At 43.2% G+C, this 24,776-nt stretch overlaps 1 protein-coding gene across 6 annotated transcripts in view; it reads right to left on the bottom strand.

Moving 5' to 3' along the window:
* Positions 1–645: 645 nt before the first annotated feature.
* Positions 646–24,776, bottom strand: part of CARF (calcium responsive transcription factor) — a 26,295-nt gene continuing 2,164 nt past the window's right edge. For 2 of the 6 annotated variants that reach the window (XM_083709933.1, XM_083709931.1), the window contains exons 2-14: positions 22,443–22,561; positions 20,660–20,884; positions 19,916–20,033; positions 19,099–19,225; positions 18,624–18,708; positions 16,266–16,455; positions 14,162–14,282; positions 12,876–13,019; positions 11,288–11,512; positions 9,264–9,426; positions 8,182–8,257; positions 4,305–4,362; positions 652–855 (exon numbers count right to left, since the gene is read on the bottom strand). In XM_083709933.1, the coding sequence (XP_083566059.1) occupies positions 4,334–4,362; positions 8,182–8,257; positions 9,264–9,426; positions 11,288–11,512; positions 12,876–13,019; positions 14,162–14,282; positions 16,266–16,455; positions 18,624–18,708; positions 19,099–19,225; positions 19,916–20,033; positions 20,660–20,884; positions 22,443–22,550 (1,611 nt within the window). In that variant the 5' untranslated portion in view covers positions 22,551–22,561 and the 3' untranslated portion in view covers positions 652–855; positions 4,305–4,333. Of the gene's footprint in view, positions 856–1,057; positions 1,210–4,304; positions 4,363–8,181; positions 8,258–9,263; positions 9,427–11,287; positions 11,513–12,875; positions 13,020–14,161; positions 14,283–16,265; positions 16,456–18,623; positions 18,709–19,098; positions 19,226–19,915; positions 20,034–20,659; positions 20,885–22,442; positions 22,562–24,505; positions 24,661–24,776 lie in introns of those variants that run through there. The other 4 variants (XR_014557497.1, XM_083709934.1, XM_083709932.1 and 1 more) reach the window with 4 other exon arrangements.

Here is a 24,776-nt window from a genome sequence, read left to right as displayed (position 1 = left end):
ATACACTGAAATAGAAGTTTCCAGACCCTTCTATATAGTGAGAAGGTGGGGAGGGGTATTACTCAGAAGGGTGGTGGGAATGGGTGATTGGCAGATAGCTGTGATGAGCCTGTTGGGAAGACAGGCAAACTAATATCAGTGTACTGGATGTAGCAAAGATCACCAGTGTTGAAGCAATGATTCTTCAGCATCAACTTTGTTGGGCTGGTCATGTTGTGCAGATGCCTGATTATCATCTTCCAAAGCAACTACAGTCATACCTCAGGTTAAAGTTGCTTCAGGTTGTGTGTTCTTGGGATGCGCTCCACAGCGACCCGGAAGTAACGGAACGCGTTACTTCTGGGTTTCGCTGCTCACACATGCACACAAAATGATGTCACACGCATACGTGGAAGCGGCAAATTGTGACACTCGAACTCAGAACACAAGGGAGAAACGTGCTAAGAGGAAGGCACGCTTGGCAAATCCACACCGTAATCAACTCCCATCCGGGAACCAATGTCCGCACTGTGGAAGGACGTGTGGGTCCAGAATTGGCCTCCATAGTCACTTACGGACTCATTGGCTCCCTCAGCCAATAAAGCAAGATGAGCGCCGCAACCCAAGAGTCAGTCACGACTGGACCTAATGGTCAGGGGTCCCTTTACCCTGAAGTTAAGAGCTCCCTTGCTCCATTTGATTCCACTTTGATTATGGTTTTCTCTGGTGAGCTCCCTACAAAAAGAACCAGAGACAAAGTGACATGGGGCAGGGACCCGTCTTACCTTTGATAAAAGCTTATCCAATCAGCCAGCCAAACTAAATCCCCAGATATATCTCATGCAGTATAAAGTACTTTGTTGAATGGTCAGAAGTCTATAGAGGAATATTGAAAGAAAACAAGGGAGTATAAAGCAGGAAATGAAGTTGAGTGACTATTACAGTGAGTAGTTGAGCATTAAATCACAGGAAAATGAATGAGTTACTTGCTTACTCTCTTCTCAGTTAGCATTACAGGTTAGTTACAGGTACGTAGCCGTGCATCTGAAGAAGTGTGCATGCTCACGAAAGCGCATACCAATAACAAACTTAGTTGGTCTCTAAGGTGGGGAGCACGGGTGGCGCTGTGGGTTAAACCACAGAGCCTAGGACTTGCCGATCCAGAAGGTCGGCGGTTCGAATCCCCGCAACGGGGTGAGCTCCCGTTGCTCGCTGCCTGCTCCTGCCAACCTAGCAGTTCGAAAGCACATCAAAGTGCAAGTAAATAGGTACCGCTCCAGCAGGAAGGTAAACAGCGTTTCCGTGCGCTGCTCTGGTTCACCAGAAGCGGCTTAGTCATGCTGGCCACATGACCCGGAAGCTGTATGCTGGCTCCCTCAGCCAATAAGGCAAGATGAGCGCCGCAACCCAAGAGTCAGTCACGACTGGACCTAATGGTCAGGGGTCCCTTTACCCTTTTACCTTTATAAGTGTCTACTTAGAACATAAGCTCCACCCATATAAGTTTGTACAGGACTGCTGCCTTAAGTGTGCTGGGGATATAACTTGATTTGATCTTTTTATATGTATTTAACTAATAATTTAATACATTTAAATGTTTGTTTTTGGGACACGGGTGGCGCTGTGGGTAAAACCTCAATGCCTAGGACTTGCTGATCCTAAGGTCGGCGGTTCGAATCCCCGTGGCGGGGTGAGCTCCCGTCGTTCGGTCCCAGCTCCTGCCCACCTAGTAGTTCGAAAGCACCCCTAAGTGCAAGTAGATAAATAGGTACCGCTTTATAGCAGGAAGGTAAACGGCGTTTCCGTGTGCGGCACTGGTGCTGGCTTGCCAGTTGCAGCTTCGTCACGCTGGCCACGTGACCCGGAAGTGTCTTCGGATGGCGCCGGCTCCCGGCCTCTTGAGCGAGATGAGCACGCAACCCTAGAGTCGGTCACGACTGGCCCGTACGGGCAGGGGTACCTTTACCTTTACCTTAAATGTTTGTTTTGTGTTCTGCTTTGTGGCAGTGCCCCACTTAGGGAATTTGTAAAATAATAAAAGCAGCAGCTGATGCTGATTTATTTCGAAATAAACACCATATACTGTACAGTGGTACCTCGGGTTACATACGCTTCAGGTTATATACACTTCAGGTTACAGACTCCACTAATCCAGAAATAGTACCTCAGGTTAAGAACTTTGCTTCAGGATGAGAACACAAATCGTGCTCCAGCGGCGCGGCAGCAGCAGGAGGCCCCATTAGCTAAAGTGGTGCTTCAGGTTAAGAACAGTTTCAGGTTAAGAACGGACCTCCGGAACGAAATAAGTATTTAACCCGAGGTACCACTGTACTGTCAATATGCCAGCAAGTGTGGAAAACTCAGCAGTGGCCAGAGGATTGGAGAAGATCAGTCTACATCCCAATCCCAAAGAAGGGCAGTGCCAAAGAATGCTCCAACTACCGCACAATTGCACTCATTTCACATGCTAGCAAGGTTATGCTTAAAATTCTACAAGGAAGGCTCAAGCAGTATGTGGATCGAGAACTCCCAGAAGTGCAAGCTGGATTTAGAAGAGGCAGAGGAACCAGAGACCAAATTGCAAACATGCACTGGATTATGGAAAAAGCTAGAGAGTTCCAGAAAGACATCTACTTCTGCTTCATTGACTATGCAAAAGCCTTTGACTGTGTCGACCACAGCAAACTATGGCAAGTTCTTAAAGAAATGGGAGTGCCTGATCACCTCATCTGTCTCCTGAGAAATCTCTATGTGGGACAAGAAGCTCCAGTTAGAACTGGATATGGATCAACGGATTGGTTCAAAATTGGGAAAGGAGTACGACAAGGCTGTATATTGTCTCTCTGCTTATTTAACTTATATGCAGAATTCATCATGCGAAAGGCTGGGCTGGATGAATCCGAAGCTGGAATTAAGATTGACGGAAGAAATATCAACAACCTCAGATATGCAGATGACATAACCTTGATGGCAGAAAGTGAGGAGGAATTAAAGAACCTTTTAATGAGGGTGAAAGAGGAGAGCGCAAAATATGGTCTGAAGCTCAACATCAAAAAAACGAAGATCATGGCCACTTGTCCCATCACCTCCTGGCAAATAGAAGGGGAAGAAATGAAGGCAGTAGTAGATTTTACTTTCTTGGGCTCCATGATCACTGCAAATGGTGACAGCATTCGCGAAATTAAAAGACGCCTGCTTCTTGGAAGAAAAGCAATGACAAACCTAGACAGCATCTTAAAAAGTAGAGACATCACCTTGCCAACAAAGGTCCGTATAGTTAAAGCCATGGTTTTCCCAGTAGTAATGTATGGAAGCGAGAGCTGGACCATAAAGAAGGCTGATCACCGAAGAATTGATGCTTTTGAATTATGATGCTGGAGGAGACTCTTGAGAGTCCCATGGACTGCAAGAAGATCAAACCTCTCCATTCTGAAGGAAATCAGCCCTGAGTGCTCACTGGAAGGACAGATTGTAAAGCTGAGGCTCCAATACTTTGGCCACCTCATGAGAAGAGAAGACTCCCTGGAAAAGACCCTGATGTTGGGAAAGATGGAGGGCACAAGGAGAAGGGGACGACAGAGCACGAGATGGATGAGATGGTTGGATGGCGTTCTCGAAGCTACCAGCATGAGTTTGACCAAACTGCGGGAGGCAGAAGTGGAAGACAGAAATGCCTGGCGTGCTCTGGTCCATGGGGTCACGAAGAGTCGGACACGACTAAACGACTAAACAACAACAACAACAAACCACTGTACTGTATTGATGTGCATTCATTTGCCATGGTTTCTGCTAAAGCAATGGCTCAAGTAAATACAGCAATTACTGTACCTTAGGGGTGCCCAGACTTTTTTCAAAGAGGGCCAGATTTGATGAAGTGAACATACGTGAGAACCACCCAAAGTTGCTGAGCTCTTTTTAGGATTTAACCCCAAAGTTGTTGGGATTAGGCCCTGAAATTGACTTTGGACATACCTGCTGGACCAGAACAGCACAAAACATCTACAGCAATCTTGCAGGTTCATTACACCAACACTTCAAATAGATATATTAGCACAACACATTTAGGATCAGATTTACTAGGTGCAAATTTGTGGCATCACTGAAATAAATACTATTGCCAGAATCTCTACATTACTTGCAGTCACTAATTATCTGAAGCAAGCTATAAATTTAAAAAAACTACTATAAAAATATGCAAATAAGTATGTCTGCTCCCAGAAGGGTAAAAATTAATTGATGAATAGAATATATATGGACATATTTCAAATTAAGCGCCCTAGGGCCAAAAAACTGATCTCTTATGCTGCCAGCAATTAAATTCTTACCTTCCATTTCCAGGAGTAGGATGTGTTTTTCAGTTCAATTGGTCCGTTTGAAGAGTTGCTAAAATACAAGTTAAACACAGACAGAAAAAGGCTCAGCTTAATGTGCAATTCGCCATACATACCCTGGTATAAGCAATACATTGCATCGGTTAGGTCACCAACTAACATATGAGGAATTGCACGCTAAGCCACACACTTATTTAAATATTTTTCTGGGGACAAGTGTTAAAATAAAAACAAATCTACGGATCGGGAATCAGGCAGGTAAGAACAGGAATAAATGCCAGTGTAGATGAATATTTTAAGTGTTAACAAACATGAAAATGTCCCTTTCAATAAGTCATCTTAATATTCTCCTCTCAGTAAGCACCTGATGCAAATCAATTCTTTTCTAGCAGCAGCTGAATTAACATCAAAAATTAACAACAGCCTTTGAAGCCTACTCTTACCCCCAAACAGAATATGAGAGGAAGATAATCAAGATAGGTTTTGCTTGAGTGAATACAGGGTTTTGGGGGCGAAGCTTGTGTCCAGTCTCCTTCTCTCTTTCTCCATAGATTGCAGATTCATGATGTCACAACATTCTGGGTTTCCCCATTCCTATCCCTGTTGAGCTGGAAAGCAGAACGCCACACGAGCTCATGGACTGGGCAAGATTTGATTTGTCGGGAGGCGATTTCTGCGGCAAGCACATGCATTTGTCATAACTGACCTGTTTCATACAAATACAGAAAATAAATCACTGCTTACTGTCTAAATATGATCACACCAGATGAACCATGTGCACATATTACTAATGACAAATGTGCATGTTCAACTGTGTTCAGTATTCTAAGAAGCTGGAGGAAGACCATTCTGAGAATACACCACAGCTGCCTTCAATGTATCACAGATACATTCAAATATCTACTCCAATATTCTGTCACCACATCCCCTCTTTATCCTAAAGTTATTCCTTCCAGTTTCCCTGGGCCTACACCCTTTGCACTATACACTGCTTTAATCGCTCTACTTGTTGCAGCAACTTCCACTAAAGCCATCCACATTCAGCACCCATTCCTGGACCAATATCTACACTACTTGCAGAAATGCTGGGGGGGGGGGGTGTTTACAGAAGACTAAGCTACCAGCTTTTTAGAACAGGAAATACAAATAGATCAGTTCTTATATACATAATGTCCAAATAGAAGCTTTTGTTTGGACATACGTTTAAAAAAACTGATTCGTTTGTACATACGTGGAACACAAAAGCTTCTATTTGGACACTACGTATATAAGAACTGATCCATTTGTATTTCCTGTTCTAAATGTTGGTCCTTAATTGCTTCTACTCAATTAGATAATGTGAAAAGAGTTATGTTTATATGATATACAAAGAATTTATATAGTTAAACACAGCCAGTTACGTTTTGAATATCAAAGCAGCAAAGATTTGAGACTATTCCCTCATAACTGGAATTATTATTCAACCCAGCTGAAAGAAAATAAAACAGAAAAGCAGAGAAATAAATTTTCCGTGTAACACGATCACCCCACCCAAAGCTCTCTGAAGGGTTGTATTCAATGTGAAAAAGAACACAGAACATAGGAGCAAGCCAATGGCTCATCTAGTCTTAATGCAGTGCTAAGATTAATGCTGCTCTCCTCTCCTTTTGCTGCATGCCCCTTAAATCTGTTCTGGCTTCTCCCCACCACAAAACTTGTGGGGAGGAGAAGCCTTTCATTAACACAAGGATTTAGTTGCATAGTGTCCATACTCTGGAGCAGAACAAACACCCAAGGTATTCATTCCAATATCGGAGAAAACTCTACACTCGTAATACGGCACTCTGCTTCATACATAAGTCAATAGGTGATCCCTGTGTATTTCTGACTCCTTGCATTCACAAGGAGCCACTACCTCGTGGCTTAGGGACATTCCTAAAGATCTTGCTGCAACTTCCTGTACCAGGCTATTTTTTTGCTCCCCACCCTCACAACTACAGTGGTACCTCGGGTTACATACGCATCAGGGTTACATATGCTTCAGGTTACAAACTCTGCTAACCCAGAAATGGTGCTTCAGGTTAAGAACTTTGCTTCAGCCAGGTGGAGAAATCGAAGTTAGAAACAGAATTGTTAGAGCCAAAGACTAAGGTATTATCAAGAATGTATAACTTGCTGTTAAAATGGAATACACAAGACGAAATGGTTAAATCGGCTATGATAAAGTGGGCACAGGACATTGGGCATAACATTATGTTTGAGGACTGGGAAAGGTTGTGGACCAATGGGCTGAACTTCACTGCATGTAATGCTCTGAAGGAAAATGTAATGAAAATGATATACAGATGGTACATGACCCCAGTTAAACTTGCCAAAATATACCATTCGTCTGATAATAAATGTTGGAAATGTAAAGAAAATGAAGGAACATTCTTTCACCTCTGGTGGACTTGCCCTAAAGTGAAGGCCATCTGGGAAATGATATATAATGAGTTGAAAAAGGTATTTAAGTATACCTTCACTAAGAAACCAGAGGCCTTCCTTCTGGGTATTGTCGGCCAGAAGGTGTCAAAGAAGGACCAAACATTTTTTATGTATGCAACAACGGCAGCAAGGATACTTATTGCTAAGAACTGGAAAACTCAAGATCTACCCACACTGGAAGAGTGGCAGATGCAGCTGATGGACTATATGCAACTGGCCGAGATGACTGGCAGAATCCGAGACCTGGGAGAAGAGAGGGTTGAGGAAGACTGGAAGAAATTTAAGATTTATTTACAAAAATATTGTAAATTGGTTGAATGTTAAGAAGGACGCTAGATCATAAACAATTGTCCACCACTGAATTAGATCTCAATTTGACGATAAGTGAAATTAAGGAAAATATAAATTTTTGGAGAACTGCTAGATTCTATTTAAAGGAGTGGATGCAAGATTGTAAACAAGATGATAATTTGCTTGAAAAGATTTTATAATGATGTAAGTGGAAGCGGGAGACTTGAGGGAGTCCAAAGAAGTGATGAAACTATGCTATGATATAAGTAATGTTGTTTGTTATTTATGTTTTATATTCAAAAAACCTTAATAAATATTTATTTAAAAAAAAGAACTTTGCTTCAGGTTGAGAACAGAAATCGTGCTCCGGTGGCGCGGCAGCAGCAGGAGGCCCCATTAGCTAAAGTGGTGCTTCAGGTTAAGAACAGTGTCAGGTTAAGTACAGACCTCCGGAACGAATTAAGTACTTAACCCGAGGTACCACTGTATCACTTCCAAAGGGCTCATCACACCATGGCAAAGGGAAATGCACAAAGAATGATTCATAGGACAACGTTTAAACAATAAATTGTAAAAAAGGCATTTACTTTTAAGGCACATGAACTGTAAGATGAAAAACAAACCCAACCCGTAATAATAATAATAATAATAATAATAATAATAATAATAATAATAATAGGTGAAGGAATGAGACTTTGAAACTGCCTCTGAAATTGGCACGGTTAAGCGATAAAATAAAGCAGGGGTTCCCAAACTGTGGTCTAGCAGATCATCAATGGTCTGCAATCTTCATTCAGGTGGACCATGGCATTTCTGCATTAAATATTTCTATTGATTTTTAATGGCATTTTAATTGTTTTCTTTATTGTATTACCATTTGAATTCTATGCAATGCAAATTGAAAACTATATAAGAAATAAAATAAGTAATAAAATTACAATTACAAATCATACAATATCTAGCACAGTGTGTTACAACTGTGACTGCAAACAGGAAAATCTTTAAGTGGCCCACCAAGATATTGAAGAGGTTGGGGAGTTTGGGAACCACTTATATAAAGGCTACATAACGTTAGGATTAACTCAGCAACAAATAAATGTTTTCAGCTTGCTCCTACCCTCAGTAGGTGAAGATGCAAGTGTAACAGTCACTGTTTCAGTAAGAATATTACCACTGTCTGTTGTCCATTGAAGCTGAAAAGAGGAAGAAGAGCCATTTAAAGAAGCCAACACTCTTATCACGTGTTGACACACATCCAAATCACCGTGAAAAGACAAAAACTGAATGCAGATTTACTTATTTGTTCTTATACTCTTGTCTTTTAAATTCCTCCTCCTTAACCCTTCTGTGGTTTTAAGAAACAGTGAACTTGGTGTCAAACAAACCCTGGTCAAGTAATCATTTAAAGAAATAAAAGCCAAGCCTTCTGCCATGTGGAATATTAGGAAGACGTTCGTGGTCCTCTCTGATATTTGAGTTGTTCTAGCTAGGAGTTTGTGAGGGACGCGGATGGCGCTGTGGGTTAAACCACAGAGCCTAGGACTTGCCGATCAGAAGGTCGGCAGTTCGAATCCCCGCCACGGGGTTAGCTCCCATTGCTCAGTCCCAGCTCCTGCCAGCCTAGCAGTTCGAAAGCACGTCAAAGTGCAAGTAGATAAATAGGTACCACTCCAGCAGGAAGGTAAACGGCATTTCCGTGCGCTGCTCTGGTTCACCAGAAGCGGCTTAGTCATGCTGGCCACATGATCCGGAAGCTGTATGCCGGCTCCCTCAGCCAATAAAGCAAGATGAGCACCGCAACCCCAGAGTCGGTCACAACTGGACCTAATGGTTAGGGGTTCCTTTATCTTTACTTGGCTAGGAGTTTGCCATGAACTTGCTGAGTGACAACCCCAAATAATTTAAGCTTGTCACTTGTTCTATCAGATATCTATTAAGTGACCATTTGAGTAGATAAATTTGCTCTACTAAAAACAATGTTTTTTTTATTATAGTTTATACTCCGTTTCTCATTTTGACAATACTGTATCAATCACCTTAGTAGGCAATTTAACTGTAATTTACTCAGGGGGGGGATTATTTGTGCTAATGCCTTTGAAACAGTTATCCTGAGAGAGCAAGCAATGAAGACTGTCCACAAAATGACCACAAAACTCAGCTGAAAGAGAAAGAGAGGAAGAAAGAAGAGTCCACGCTTACCATTGCCGGAATAGTTTCTGAGTTGTATAATATCTTCCCGTTTCTTAGTGACTTCTGCACTTCATGAATGTGGTTCTTGAGATCATTTACAGTAGGAAAGAAAGACAAGTTGTGCTTCTCCGGCACTTCATCAGGTCTGAACAATTCTCGTTCCACAAATTTTCTGTTGAGTATTAGAAATGGGGGGAAAGAGAGGATTTACACACGTGTTGATATGTGATTTATCGTACCTGCTGCTCTTCCAAACAACATACAATCCAGACTTGAGAAGTTAACATTCCTTCCCCAAGCAGGGTAGAGCTCACATTCACAGATGGAGGTCTCCTGCCTCTCCTTTTCCTTATGCATCTGAGACTGAGGTATCCTTGGGAATGGTGCAGGGGCCTACAAATGAAGCAAGACTTGGTGGAAGTCCCCTTCAAGCGCAAGTGTTTTACTCTTCTTCTTGTTGTTGTTGTTTAGTCGTTTAGTTGTGTCTGACTCTTCATGACCCCATGGACCAGAGCACGCCAGGCCCTCCTGTCTTCCACTGCCTCCCACAGTTTGGTCAAACTCATGCTGGTAGCTTCAAGAACATTGTCCCACCATCTCGTCCTCTGCCGTCCCCTTCTCCTTGTGCCCTCCATCTTTCCCAACATCAGGTTCTTTTCCAGGGAGCCTTCTCTTCTCATGAGGTGGCCAAAGTATTGGAACCTCAGCTTCACGATCTGTCCTTCCAGTGAGCACTCAGGGCTGATTTCCTTCAGAATGGAGAGGTTTGATCTTCTTGCAGTCCATGGGACTCTCAAGAGTCTCTTCCAGCACCATAATTCAAAAGCATCAATTCTTCAGCGATCAGCCTTCTTTATGGTCCAGCTCTCACTTCCATACATCACTACTGGGAAAACCATGGCTTTAACTATACAGACCTTTGTTGGCAAGGTGATGTCTCTGCTTTTTACTCTACTAACATACATTTAGCCTGATTATCCAGGGTCAGATTTTTTTTAATTTAAATCGGATTTTTTTAAAATTTAAATTGGATTTTTAAAATAAAATGCTTGGGGTGGGGAATCTTTCCAAAGATAGGTTTCTACGTTATAGTCCTAAGGCTATTCATCAGGAAATAAGGATTTGTTTTAAGTTTTCATGTGTGCTAAAACTCAGTTTAAAGTTTAAAAGAGAAAAAAAATGTTTAACCACATCAGTTAACTAACATGGATAAACATGCTATAAATGTTATGGTTTCATTTAAATAAATTGTTTAAATTGTTATTAAGGAAATGATTATTTTCTCCTTCCAATAAAGTACAGCAGAGAAGTTGTCCAAATATACGCAGTTAACTTATTAAACCTCACAATAATTTCCTAACTATCTGTCTATGTATTTCTAATAGTCTAACCAAATTAGTAATCTTTGATATAGCTGTAAAAATTTATTATTCCAAAAATGAAACCTTCATCTGGTTGTAAATATTAAGATTATGCCAGCAAGAATGAGTCTTTCTGTAAAAAAAATGATTTAAATCAAGTCTTACTGACTAGTGATTTAAATCGTGATTTAAATCTAATCCACCCTGTGATTAACCCATTCTTTTCCTACTGGAAATTTTGCCAGACTACTTAGGAAAAATCCAAAAACTTTGCAAAAACAAAACTCAAAAACAAAACAACCAGGCAAACAGAAGTTTGGTAAAGAAAATAGAATACCAGTATGTAAAGCTTTCTCTTCTGTGCAGTGTAAGAAAAACTACAACTTAGCCCATACATTGGACTCTTGAAAAATCTCAGGTATGGATAATAAAGTAGTAAGTTTCTATGCTATAGGCATAGGGACTAGAGGTTTACTACAGGTATCTGGGGTCGTCTTTCCAATTGGTTTGAAAAGCACCTACCTTGAATTATGGGAAGGATCTGTGAAACCACATTCCACTCCCAAAACAGCCAAAATGTCGAAATCAGGACAGGGGTGGGGGAGCAGGTGCTGTGTCATAACCCACACAAAGTGGAAGAAGTGTGTTGCGTAGAGACTTACAAAGACTTACCGTAACTGTTTCCTCACTGCGTAGACTTGTTCTATTCCTTGAGACACTAGCTCTCGGATCTTATCTGCAACTTGCGGGTGAAGTCGCGAGGGCAGCATGCAGCTTTCGTCTTTGCCTGCATCGTCCTCATCCTCAGGAGACGGTATGGAGAACGGCGATCGTGGGAGGCACATCTCTAGCTCATGATACTGATGAGCCTGCTGAGTAGGTAACTGCACATACCACCTGGTGAGAAAAATTGGCAGATGCAACTCCCAAGAAAGTTATTCCTTTCTCCAGCAGGAGGGGGGAAACCAACTCTAGTGAATATTTCAGGTCTGTCTAACTCAGGCATAGGCAAACTCCGGCCTTCCAGATGTTTGGGACTACAATTCCAATAATAATAATAATAATAATAATAATAATAATAATAATAATAATAATAATTTATTATTTATACCCCGCCCATCTGGCTGAGTTTCCCCAGCCACTCTGGGCGGCTCCCAATCAGTGTTAAAAACAGTACAGCATTACATATTAAAAACTTCCCTGAACAGGGCTGCCTTAAGATGTCTTCTGAACGTCAGGTAATTCTTTATCTCTTTGACATCTGATGGGAGGGCGTTCCACAGGGCGGGCGCCACTACCCTAGCTAACAGGACCAGTGGTCAGGGATGATGGGAATTGTAGTCTCAAAAACGTCTGGAGGGCCGAGTTTGCCTATGCCTGGTCTAACTCATGGGCATCACCACACTTCCACACAGATTGCTGTTAACTTTGCCACTCCACGGCAGTAAAAGATAAAGGACCCCTGGATGGTCACGTCTAGTCAAAGGCGACTATGGGGTGCGGTGCTCATCTCGCTTTCAGGCTGAGGGAACCAGTGTTTGTCCACAGAAAGCTTTCCGGATCACATGGCCAGCATGCCTAAACCGCTTCTGGTGCAACAGAACACCGTGACGGAAGTCAGAGCGCATGGAAATGCCATTTACCTTCCCACCACAGTGGTACTTATTTATCTACTTGCACTGGCATGCTTTCAAACTGCTAGGTTGGCAGGAGCAGGGACTGAGCAACAGGAGCTCACCCCGTCGCGGGGATTCGAACCGCCGACCTTCTGATCAGCAAGTCCTAGGCTCTGTGGTTTAACCCACAGTGCCACCCGCGTCCCAATATTAATAATAATTGATTATTTATACTCCGGCCATCTGGCTGAGTCTCCCCAGCCACTCTGGGCAGCTCCCAATCAAGTGCTAAAAACAGTACAGCATTAAATATTCAGGGGTTCACGGCAAAAGGGTCTTGTTTCTCCAGAATGCTCACTGGTAGGACAGATCGTGAAGCTGAGGATCCAATACTTTGGCCACCTCATGAGAAGAGAAGACTCCCTGGAAAAGACCCTGATGCTGGGAAAGATGGAGGGCACAAGGCGAAGGGGACGACAGAGGATGAGATGGTGGGACAGTGTTCTCGAAGCTACCAGCATGAGTTTGACCAAACTGTGGGAGGCAGTGGAAGACAGGAGTGACTGGCGTGCTCTGGTCCATGGGGTCACGGACACGACTAAATGACTAAACAACAACAAATCAAGCTGAAAGACATACATTACCTGAGAACCCCACCAGCATCAATCAGGTTTTTCTTCAACACGTTGAAAGCTTTCTCCTGTTCCACACGTAAAATTTTCTTATCAATTTTGGGGTCTGTTGGAACTCTATACTCGGGGAACTTTTGGACCTTCTTAATATAGATCCTGCCACAGGAAAGGAGGGGAAGGAATCACAACACAGAGACTACGACAAACAAACACATTCTCTTATTCTATTAAGACGTTTTAGAATGAAAGACGCCTAACTATTTAAAGAGGTGGAAGAGTGACACGACCCCTTAAAACATATTTGCCCCGCACAGCTGCTCTTATCTATTTTTATAATATTGGTAGTAACATTTTCATGCAAAAAAATTTTGTATGCTGTTGATCAGATAAACATTTGTCCTATTTACTAAAATGTCCTAAGCCTTCTACAGTGGCAGGGTATAAATAATATATTGATTAATTATTAATTAATTAATTAATTAATTAATAATAATAATTTATAATTTATACCCCACCCATCTGGCTGTTTCCCCAGCCACTCTGGGCAGCTCCCAATCGAGTCTTAAAAACAATACAGCATTAAATATTAAAAGCTTTGCTAAACAGGGCTGCCTTCAGATATCTTTTACAAATAGGAGAGCTGCTTATTTCCTTCACATCTGAAGGGAGGGCATTCCACAGGGCGGGTGCCACTACCGAGAAGGCCCTCTGTCTGGTTCCCTGTAATCTCACTTCTCGCAATGAGGGAACTGCCAGAAGGCCCTTGGCGCTGGATCTCAGTATCCGGGCTGAATGGTGAGGGTGGAGTTGCTCCTTCAGGTATACTGGACCGAGGCCGTTTAGGGCTTTCAAGGTCAGCACCAACACTTTGAATTGTGCTTGGAAACATACTGGGAGCCAATGCAGATCTCTCAGGACCGGTGTTATGTGGTCCCAGCGGCCGCTCCCAGTCACCAGTCTAGCTGCTGCATTCTGGATTGATTGCAGTTTCCAGGTCACCTTCAAAGGTAGCCCCACATAGAGCGCATTGCAGTAGTCCAAGCGGGAGATAACTAGAGCATGCACCACTCTGGCGAGACAGTCTGCGGGCAGGGAGGGTCTTAGCCTGTGTACCAGGTGGAGCTGGTAGATAGCCGCCCTGGACACAGAATTAACCTGCGCCTCCATGGACAGCTGTGAGTCCAAAATGACTCTCAGGCTGCACACCTGGTCCTTCAGGGGCACAGTTACCCCATTCAAGACATTCATTATTCTTTATTAATATTATTATTCTACTTTCCTGGCTATCCATTGCTTACCTTGCAGGGCAGGTGGCTTTATACACTTGGCAGGAAATGTCCTCCTGTTCACCAGTTTTCCTGGGCTGAAAACCCTTCCTTCGGGGCCCATATTGGCACTCCATCACTATGGCTCTGCTTCCTGTTTCGAGGGAAATGCTGCATGTTCATTGCGACAGATATTTTGTTTCCTTGGCAGATCAGTTTGGGATAGGTATGGGGGGAAATACATCCATCCAAAAAGCCAAATCCATAAGTGGCCAACCCTCCATGGTCCATTCTGACGAATTGTGGGGCGGGGGCCACCCAACTATCAATAATCTGACACCATATAAAGTGTGTTCAAACTTCAAGCCACACACTTGCAAAGAAAGACTCTACCTTGCAGTTCCGGCTGGAATTCAGCACTTTTTGAATCCAAGCCGCAGCTGAAGGACAGCGGCGGAGCAAGCCGATTGGGCGCCTAGGGCGGCGCACGTGCCCTGCACCCAGGGGCGGGGCCAGCACCCAGGGGCTGGGGCAGGACGCTTTGAGGAGTCACTCCCAGGAGAGACGCATGGCTCAGGCGCACTGCAGGCCCCACGGTGAGTGCCACCCGGCATTTTGTCAACCCCCCCAGTGGTGATACCCGGGGTGGCCTGCCCCCACCGCACCCCATTCCTCCGCCCCTGCTGAAGGAGAACCAGTAGCAGAGCCAGCCAGCCCATGAGGTGGGGTACAGCAACTGCCTCGGGTGGAGCCCTGATAAAGTTCGGGAATGGATCTTTGAAAAAGACGCCTTTTTGGACTCCACCAAGATAAAAAACTCTGGGTTTTCCTATTGGTTCCCCCAAGTAAAAGCAGTCAAAATCTGTGCCAACTACTTGGTGGAGATCACTGATCCCACCCTTCAGAGAGCTTTCACTATGGCACGGTTTCAAACATTGCCAACTGCTTATCTGACCGGTAGATACACAAAAACCCCAATAGAACATTGTCTATGTCCTTGCCTTATGAAAATTAAAGAGGATCTTACACATTACTTCCTCTATTGCCCCATTTACTCGGGCTTTAGAGACGCATTGCTGCAAATTATACCCAACTCTATAACCAGTCCTGAAGATAGAGTAAAATTTTTGTTAGTTGATGCAAACCCACGCATTACCCATGTGGTAGCGGTCTTTGTGATGAAGGCCATGAAAGCCAGGGAAAGATTTATGGATGACAATGTAAAGACCCCTTCATCGTCTGTTTAACTCGCTGCTCGTTTTCCCTCCTTTTCTATTTTGTGGGAAGAAGGTTTTGTTGGCATAGTATGTAATGAATTTTAATATTTTTAACTATTGTAGTGTTGATTTTTGTGCACAGGCATGGTCCTCACAATAAATGGATTTGATTTGAAACTGCCTCGGGCAGCGGAAGCGCAAGGGGCAGCACCTCTGCAGATACCTTGCCCACCCGCACCGCTGGAGAAACAGCGCTGGCAGAAGCACCCGTTTCCATTGAGATTTTATGAGATCTCACAGAAAGCTTGTGAGATCTTGTAAAGCACATGAGAGCTCGCAGGAAACCAGTGCCACCTCTCCAGCAGCAGCGGTGGCGGCAGCTGACAGGAAGCACATTCCTGTTTCGCCTCATGCGGCAAAACAGGACACACCGCACCTGACCGGGAGCTCACTAAATGCACATGCTATTCGTAAGACTTTGTTAAAAACAAATGATTTAATAATTTAACACTGCTAGAGAGCAAGAGACGTGTGTATTCCATGACAATAAAGTTTTCATAGGTAAAAAGAGAATGTATGGCCTGCGCACGCTATTTATTTGAAGATGGCATAACTGTTTATTTAATCACAATTGTATGCATATAAAGGCAACACCATAGTGGCTTCCAGACATGCAATGGAGATTATATCTGTGTAGAAAAGGGTTCTGTGAAGAGTTCTAAATGACATTTTCCCTCAAAAGACTAGAACACAGGTACCAACGCACAAGCACACAGCAGAATATGAGTGAAAACCACTACAATGTAGGCACTGAAACTTTTCCCTTTGTGACCTTTCACAATACCTAGATACTCTGCAAAGCAAAATGAAGCACAGTCTCTCTAATAAATCTGAAAACCATTAAGAAGAAAGGAAGTTACCAGCGTTGACAAAAGGGATCCCATCAAATGGAACATATTGTGATTTCCACATCAGCCTCGTGGCAGGTTTAGCTGGGCTTGGAGACTGGCGTGTTCCCCACACGCTGTGTGTTTGCTGCTTATGCACTGTTAGAATATTCTCTAATTCTGCTTCACTTGAACAATAGCCACGGTATGAATCCCCAATTTTCTGCATGAAGAGGAGGTGAAATAATAGGATTTATTCACCAATTAAAATGCTATTTGGAGTTCAGGAAGTCAGTATCATCACATGAGATGCCTGTGGCAATTCGGTGCGTTGTACGCACATTATCTGCAGGAGACAGAATTTTTCCAAGAGTTTCTTCCCTTCCCAATTTTCCTGAGTTTAAGATGCAGTTTCTGGGTTTATTTGTTGAAAACAAGTGTTAAACATTTTATGTTTTGCCAGAACTCCATGTACTCCCTTTAACTGTACAGCCATACCTCAGGGTGAATATTTTCAGGCTGAATATTTTCGGGTTGCGCTCCGTGGCGACCTGGAAGTAACTGTATGTTAAAAAGGTAAAGGTACCCCTGCCCGTACGGGCCAGTTGTGTCCGACTCTGGGGTTGCGCACCCATCTTGCTTAAGAGGCCGGGGGCCAGCGCTGTCCGAAGACACTTCCAGGTCACGTGGCCAGTGTGACAAGCTGCATCTGGCGAGCCAGCGCAGCACACGGAAACGCCGTTTACCTTCCCATTAGGAAGCGGTCCCTATTTATCTACTTGCACCCGAGGGTGCTTCGAACTGCTAAGTTGGCAGGCACTGGGACTGAGCAACGGGAGCGCACCCCGCCGCGGGGATTCGAACCGCCGATCTGACAATCGGCAAGTCCTAGGCGCTGAGGTTTTACCCACAGCGCCACCCGCGTCCCACAGTAACAGTATGTTACTTCCAGGTTTTGCCGCTCGCACATGCGCAGACCATCAAAATGACGTCACGCCCGTGCGCGGAAGTGGCAAATCACAACCCACGCACGTGCTGACGGTCGTTGCGTTCACTTCAGGATGCAAACAGGGCTCTGGAACAGATCCCGTTCGCATCCAGAGGTACCACTGTATATGAGTGAAAGCTCAGTGACAAGTGTGTATAAAATGCAATTTTGGAAAGCAACGCTTTTTCATTTCTGCCGACTTACTGCTGTACATGATTCTAAAGAGAAATGTCTGCTGAGCAGTGTGCACCATCTCCAATGATTTTCCTTATATGCCTATTTAATGTCAAATACCCAAAACACTATTTTAAAAACACAGGCAAGTGTATAAAGCCGTTTCAATATTATATGGGGTAACAGTCAAACAGAAAACTCCTGGGAAAATTGTGTGCTACTGTAACAAGTTATCAGATCAGTCTAAGTACAGTGGTACCTTGGGTTATGAACCTAATTCATTCCGGAGGTCCGTTCTTAACCCGAAGCCATTCTTAACCTGAGGTGCGCTTTCGCTAATGGGGCCTCCCGCTGCCGCTGGCGCGTGATTTCCATTCTCATCCTGGGGCAAATTTCTCAACCCGAGGCACTACTTCTGGGTTAGCGGAGTTTGTAACCCAACATGTTTGTAACCCAAAGTGTTTGTAACCCGAGGTACCACAGTATTTTAAAAGTATGCAAGCTAAAGGTTATAGTCATCACCCAAGAAAGATATAAATATTATGTTGTCAGCTATTCTAGGGCCTTTTGGCGAAGGGCAGTATACAGTGGTACCTCCGTTTGCGGACGAGATCCGTTCTGGAGCTCTGGTCAGATCCCGAGGTTATCACTACCAGAGATGCCTGTTCTGCGCATGTGCGTGGCACGGTAGAGCGCTTCTGCGCATGCGTCAAAACCCAGAAAAATACTTCCGGGTTTGCCGCGTTTGCATCCTGAAGTTTACATAAGCAGAGTGTTACGTAACGCGAGGTACTACTGTATGTCTATAATTTTCTTAATAAAACCAAAACAAATGAACTGCTCAGGAGTTTAAGGCAGTTTAGAAGATGACTCGTGGTAGCAAAGCCTTGCCATAAAGAGTGTATTCATCAGATGAAGGGGTTGACTGAAAGGCAATCCCTCACTGCTTGTTGCATTTCATGAAAGATACTAGTGAAAAACTTACACAGCATACCATACAGAAACCAATTACAATTACTTTCCCACTTTCGACTAAGTTGCTAGAGCCATTTACATTCCATGACATCCACTTAAATCCCCCTCTGGCTACCACTAGACTGCCTTGGCTCCGAACAAACTACAAGACAGTTGAACTAACAAACGTCAAGTAACTAAGAAGTGTAGCCACCTCCGATACTAGTTTGTGAGATTAATACTTTGCTCAGTTGTTGTTGTTGTTTTTAGCTCACCTCACAGTTCCTGAGACGGCGAGCCCAGGTAGGTGTGTTTGAGGACAATGGTTGAGGGGAAACTGGAAAAGTGTCTTCCAATAACCTGAGCAATAAATGCAAAATGGGATATAGAGTCAAAAAAAATCCATGCAAATAAACATGTAATCGCAGATTTAGACGATGTTGCTATATTAAGGACAGAAGCAGATTGCTTTTCACTTCTTGCGGTTAACATTTGTAAGGCAGTATTTGCAATACTTCAAAAAATATTTTAAAAGCTATCATTCAAAGCAACAACCTACTCTTTCACTTTACTGCTGCAAGCCTTCAGGGACAAGATGGTTTAGGAATTTCCTATGTCAATCATTAGAAAGCAACCTATGACCATTTCATTGATGCAACAAGAGGAAGTTCAACTAAAATACTGACAATGGGAAAAACTGTAGAACTTCACAGTCTGTCTGAGAAGAGATTTCCTCATCTTCTGACCTACCTGGTGGCTGTTGCTTTGGACACTGTAAGAGATGCTTGAGGATGAAGGATGTATCTGCTTGTACCGTCTGCAACAGCAGCCACTGCAACAGTTTGCAAATTCCCACCATTTCTCTCTTCTGAAGCATCTTAGGAAAAAGATGGGGGGGAACACGTCTCTCTTTAATAAGTGCATAGAGAACCAAGAAAGCGCAATTCAGAAAACTGGTGAGCAATTAGCAAGCAGCAGCCTGAGACTGAAATGTGAATCTGTTTCTGTCAGACTCTTAAACCTCCTAGAATGGAGAGGCCCTGTTCTAATAGAGCTAAGGGCACAGCTTTCAGAATTTGCTCTTCCATAACCACCACAAGCTCAGCTAAAAGTATAGCAACGCCGCTGAGAAAAAAAGATGGGCTCCATTTTGCTTGTGTACGTTTGCGAAATTCTGCATTTCCTGTTCTCAAGTCAAATAAATCTTGAGTCAAAGGAAGAAAAGGAAAGAACCTATGCCATTGTGCTACAGGTACAAAATATAGTCCGTACTTTGCATCTAGCAGCTGTGACCTCTGCAAGCAGCAGCACACAGCCTGCTGTTAAGGAACGTCTCAAGAAAAAGAAGCTTGAACAGCCTGTGAGAAGCCTATCTCTTCAAATTCCAAGTTTACAATTAAAATTATTAATTCTGAGTGTGAAATACTGTACAATTACCTAATGAAGGTGTATGTTTTGGCACCAGAATTCACAAATTGAATTTTAAGTGCTTTCGCTTAGTAGCATGTTGTACTGATTTCAGTGGAACTTGCTTCCACATAGTCTGTTGGGACATGGTGTACCTTACCCTGAGAACTGGTGACATCCAGAAGTTGACCTTGGGGAATAATCACTTGTGCCATTCCCGGCTGAGAAGGAATAACGTGCAGCACTTGACCATTTTCAGACTGGCTGGCAACTATCATCTTTGAAGGAAACAAAGTAATTGTATAATGAATATCATATACTATTTGAGAGATAGATTTATAACAATAAGCTTCAAGCCAATCTGAAATTATTCATCTCTGTTTTATAGAAAAATCAGAAACCACTGAGATCCAGGTTTGAATTTAAGTAGAGAGACCCAAGTTCTTACTGATAAGATCCCCTGCCCCAGATACTTAATAAATAATAATAATAATAATAATAATAATAATAATAATAATAATAATAAATTTTATTTATACCCCGCCCTCCTTAGCCAAGACTGGGCTCAGGGCGGCTAACAACCAATAATAAAAACAAGTTGTTAAAATGCAACTTAAAAAGCAAGATTAAAATATAACATTAACATTATTTCAAGGTTCCCTTAACATAGGGATTCGACAAAACCACAACACACTTAATCCACATATCTGTTTATGAAGTACAGAAGACTAATGTGTTATTAAGGTTGGCAATTAAAAAAATATTCAGTTGATTCGTCATCTGTTATTTAGTCAACAAAACATAACGCAGATTAGGGCATTATTACATTTCAACACAGGGTTCCTTTTTCAAATACATTGGAGGGAAAACTAAACAAAAACTGTCCTAAGATGTATTTACTCACCATGTGAGTGCTGGACCCCTCTGAGGATTGTACTTCATAAAGGGGATGGGCACTCTGGCGTACAAGTTGAAACTCTTCTGCTGAAAAAGGGAGTGTCTGGGACAGATGCATTTGTGCATTCAGTGACTGAGAAACATCTTCCGAAATGGGCGCTGTGATGGGCAGGACTGCCTGAGGAACATTTGGCCCAAAGGATGGGTCCCCGGTTTCCACGTATGCTAGATGCTGTCATACAGAATATAATTGACATCTTTTCAATCATTTGTTTTTTTAAAATCTTCGGAATAGCAAATGGTACCTTAGTACCAAGGTGACCAGTGAGGCAATGTTCTACTCAAACCTGAGTTTTCTGGCTGAAATCTATGACCAGAAAAGCCACCTCGATTGGACTGCCATCATCCCTCTTGTATCATCTGGGCTATGATACCGTCCTTGAATCCCTGAGGCAAAAGCTTTGGGACATTTCACATAGCAACCTGCGATCTCGGTCTCGTCTGTGGCCCAGTAGCAGCAGGAATCCAATACAGTGGTACCTTGGGTTAAGTACTTAATTCGTTCCGGAGGTCCGTTCTTAACCTGAAACTGTTCTTAACCTGAAGCACCACTTTAGCTAATGGGGCCTCCTGCTGTCGCTGCGCCGCCAGAACACGATTTCTGTTCTCATCCTGAAGCAAAGTTCTTAACTCGAGGTAATATTTCTGGGTTAGCGGAACCTGTAACTTGAAGCGTATGTAACCCAAGGTACCACTGTATGAGTAACTTTCAGATACCCTCATATCTTAGGAACCTGTCTGTACCAACCTATCGGCATTTATTTACCAAAGCCAAACTAAATGTATTTCCTTCGGAAGTACTAAATGGTAGACTGAGAGGCACCCCCTATCAGAATAGGCTTTGTTCATGTTCTCAGGACGTCGATTGCATGAAGCATATCTTACTGTATTGTGGGCAGTACGAGCAAGCAAGGGACCAACTGATCAAACTCCTACTGGCAAATCTGCCAGGAAAATTTGAAGCCTCCCATATTAACTGTCTTTTGGATGATAGGTCCAATGATATTGCACTGGCCGTGGTAAAGTTTCTTCCGGAAGTCAAAAGAAGCATAGATCATCAAGCTCGAGACAAAAAAAAAATGGCCGCCTCGGTTTCTCTCTCTTTTGTGGTTGGCTGTCTTAACTGTATTTTGTTCTGAAATTGTTCTATGGGTCTTTGGACCGCAATAAAAATTTATTAAAATTTATTAAACCACAGGACTTGCCGATCATAAGGTTGGCGGTTTGAATCCCCGTGACAGGGTGAGCTCCCGTTGCTCGGTCCCAGCTCCTGCCAACCTAGCAGTTTGAAACATGTCAAAGTGCAAGTAGATAAATAGGTACCGCTCTGGTGGGAAGGTAAACGGCATTTCTGTGCGCTGCTCTGGTTCACCAGAAGCGGCTTAGTCATGCTGGCCACATGACCCAGAAGCTATACGCCGGCTCCCTCGGCCAATAAAGCGAGATGAGCGCCGCAACCCCAGAGTCGGCCACGACTGGACCTAATGGTCAGGGGTCCCTTTACCTTTACCTTTGGGAGCGCAAAGCACACGACATTACCGACAAATTTGGCCTGCAAGGTCAATTCACACAGGGTTGCCAAATTCTGAGCAATAAATAAGAGGACACATTTGCCAACTTCTACTTTTAACTATGGAACGCTGTAATGACTCTACGCATGAAAAAGACCTGGAAAAAGAGGGCATATGGCAACCCTACAAAAGTTAACAAATATATGACTGATCACTTACCTGGAATACTTGGTCCTCAGTTTCCACCTCTTCAGTATTATTAGAGTTGACCAATAAGTCACTAGCTCTCTCCATACTGGCTTCATGATCAACTCCATTTTCTTCCATTACAGAACAGACTAGAAAAGAAATATTTAGAATCTGAACCCTGGTATTCTGCCATAGGTAAAGGGACCCCTGACCATTAGGTCCAGTCGTGACCGACACTGGGGCTGCGGCACTCATCTCACTTTATTGGCCGAGGGAGCCGGCGTACAGCTGTGGCCAGCATGTGGCCAGCATGACTAAGCCGCTTCTGGAGAGCCAGAGCAGCACATGGAAACGCCGTTTACCTTCCCGCTGGAGCAGTACCTATTTATCTACTTGCACTTTGACGTGCTTTCGAACTGCTAGGTTGACAGGAGCAGGGACCGAGCAACGGGAGCTCACCCCATCGCGGGGATTCGAACTGCCGACCTTCTGATCGGCAAGTCCTAGGCTCTGTGGTTTAACCCACAGCTCCACCCGCGTCCCTCTTTCTGCTATAGTACAGTCTAATTTCCTCTGACATTTCCTCCTTTCTAGGTAGATTTCACATTTCAGAGACCTATTTTCATTTGAATTAGTGGTTAAAATTGCAATCCTACACCAGGCACTAAGACCCATTGCACTCTGAGGGATTTGATTTTTTAGTAGATTTGTGTACGATTGTGTTGCAAACCCTCTTTGGCATTCCTAGGGCTAAAATACTTTTCATCCTTCATAAAACAGAACTTTCTGACATAATTAAACAGTTTCCATGTTATTAGAATCTCTAGGTAATACTATGATGGATTAGCAAGAAAGCATACACTGGAACTGTAAGAATTTCTATTCTTTTTAAAAGTTTCTAGTCCTCAGGACTGCTGCAATAAATTTGGCAGCAAGATGGCCAAAAAACCCCCAATAATCAATCAGAAACAATTTTGGATGTACGGTAGTTTGCAAGTCTCTGAGATCCAATTACTTTACTACTTACAATTGGAAAATATAAATATTTGGGGAAGTTGCATTAGAGTAATGTACAGTACACATTTAGGATATCAACTACATTGATTTATTTTTAAAATCTGAGTTCCAGTCTCTAGAAAAAATATGGGTTTTGAAGCAAGACAAACAATCCATCTGTGGCCGGACAACCTTTTACTGTCACATCCTATTTCTGACAATTATAAATATTTGCAGTTATGTGTGTGCATCCAATTGGCAGTACTGGGGTCCAATCCAAACCCTAGCAGTGGTGCAACAACAGCTTTTCTATCCCCCACCGCCCAAAAACCAAATTATTATAACTCTTCCAACAGGTTGAACATACCCTGTGAAACAAAAACAAAAAAGGGTGAGATTGGGCGAGGAGAACAGCAACAGCCTTAAGACGGAGAACAACAAGCCAACCCCTTGCCAACCACTTTATAAGATAGGCTTTGGAATTATTTAAAATAATTGATTTAAAAATTATTATTAAAAGTCTTGAGGCACCTTAAAGACTAATCAGATTTAAACAGTAACCATGAATGGTAAAATGCACATTTACTAAAAGAATGTAAGAGGGAGGAAAGTAACCTCCACATTTAAGGGATGCGGGTAGCGCTGTGGTCTAAACCACAGAGCCTAGGACTTGCCGATCAGAAGGTTGGCGGTTCGAATCCCCGCGATGGGGTGAGCTCCCGTTGCTTGGTCCCTGCTCCTGCCAACCTAGCAGTTCGAAAGCACGTCAAAGTGCAAGTAGATAAATAGGTACCACTCTGGGGGGGGAGTTAAACGGCGTTTTTGTGCGCTGCTCTGGTTCGCCAGAAGCGGCTTAGTCATGCTGGCTGTACGCCGGCTCCCTCGGCCAATAAAGCGAGATGAGCGCCGCAACCCCAGAGTCGGTCACGACTGGACCTAATGGTTAGGGGTCCCATTACCTTTACCTTACTTTCAGCAAACTGTCCACAGTTGCACCAGTGAAAGTTGCAACAGGCTTTTTGGAACTGGCTGCTTTCAATGAAAGAGCCTTTTTCAATTGCAATTATTTCATATGCTCGCAAACAGATTTTACATACCTACATACTTTTAACTCTGACGTTTAATTGTGTGTGGGGGTGTGTGTGTTAAATGCCTGTTTCCCCTTCTCCCCTGAAGTTTTAAGCAGTTCTTATCTGTAAACCACCTTGAGCATCAGGGGAAAAGGCAGAGTACAAATGAGTATTTTTTATTGTGCTTTTAGTTCTGTTGGGAGCTGCCTAGAGCAGCTGGGGAAACCCAGCCAGATGGGCGGGGTATAAATAATTTTAATAACAACAACAACAACAACAACAATAATAATATATCAGC

This window comes from Podarcis gaigeae (assembly GCF_964106915.1).
Source record: "Podarcis gaigeae genome assembly, chromosome: 1".
NCBI lineage: Eukaryota > Metazoa > Chordata > Lepidosauria > Squamata > Lacertidae > Podarcis > Podarcis gaigeae.
Note: the sequence above shows the minus strand (reverse complement) of the source record. Positions and strands in the feature narration are given on the sequence as shown.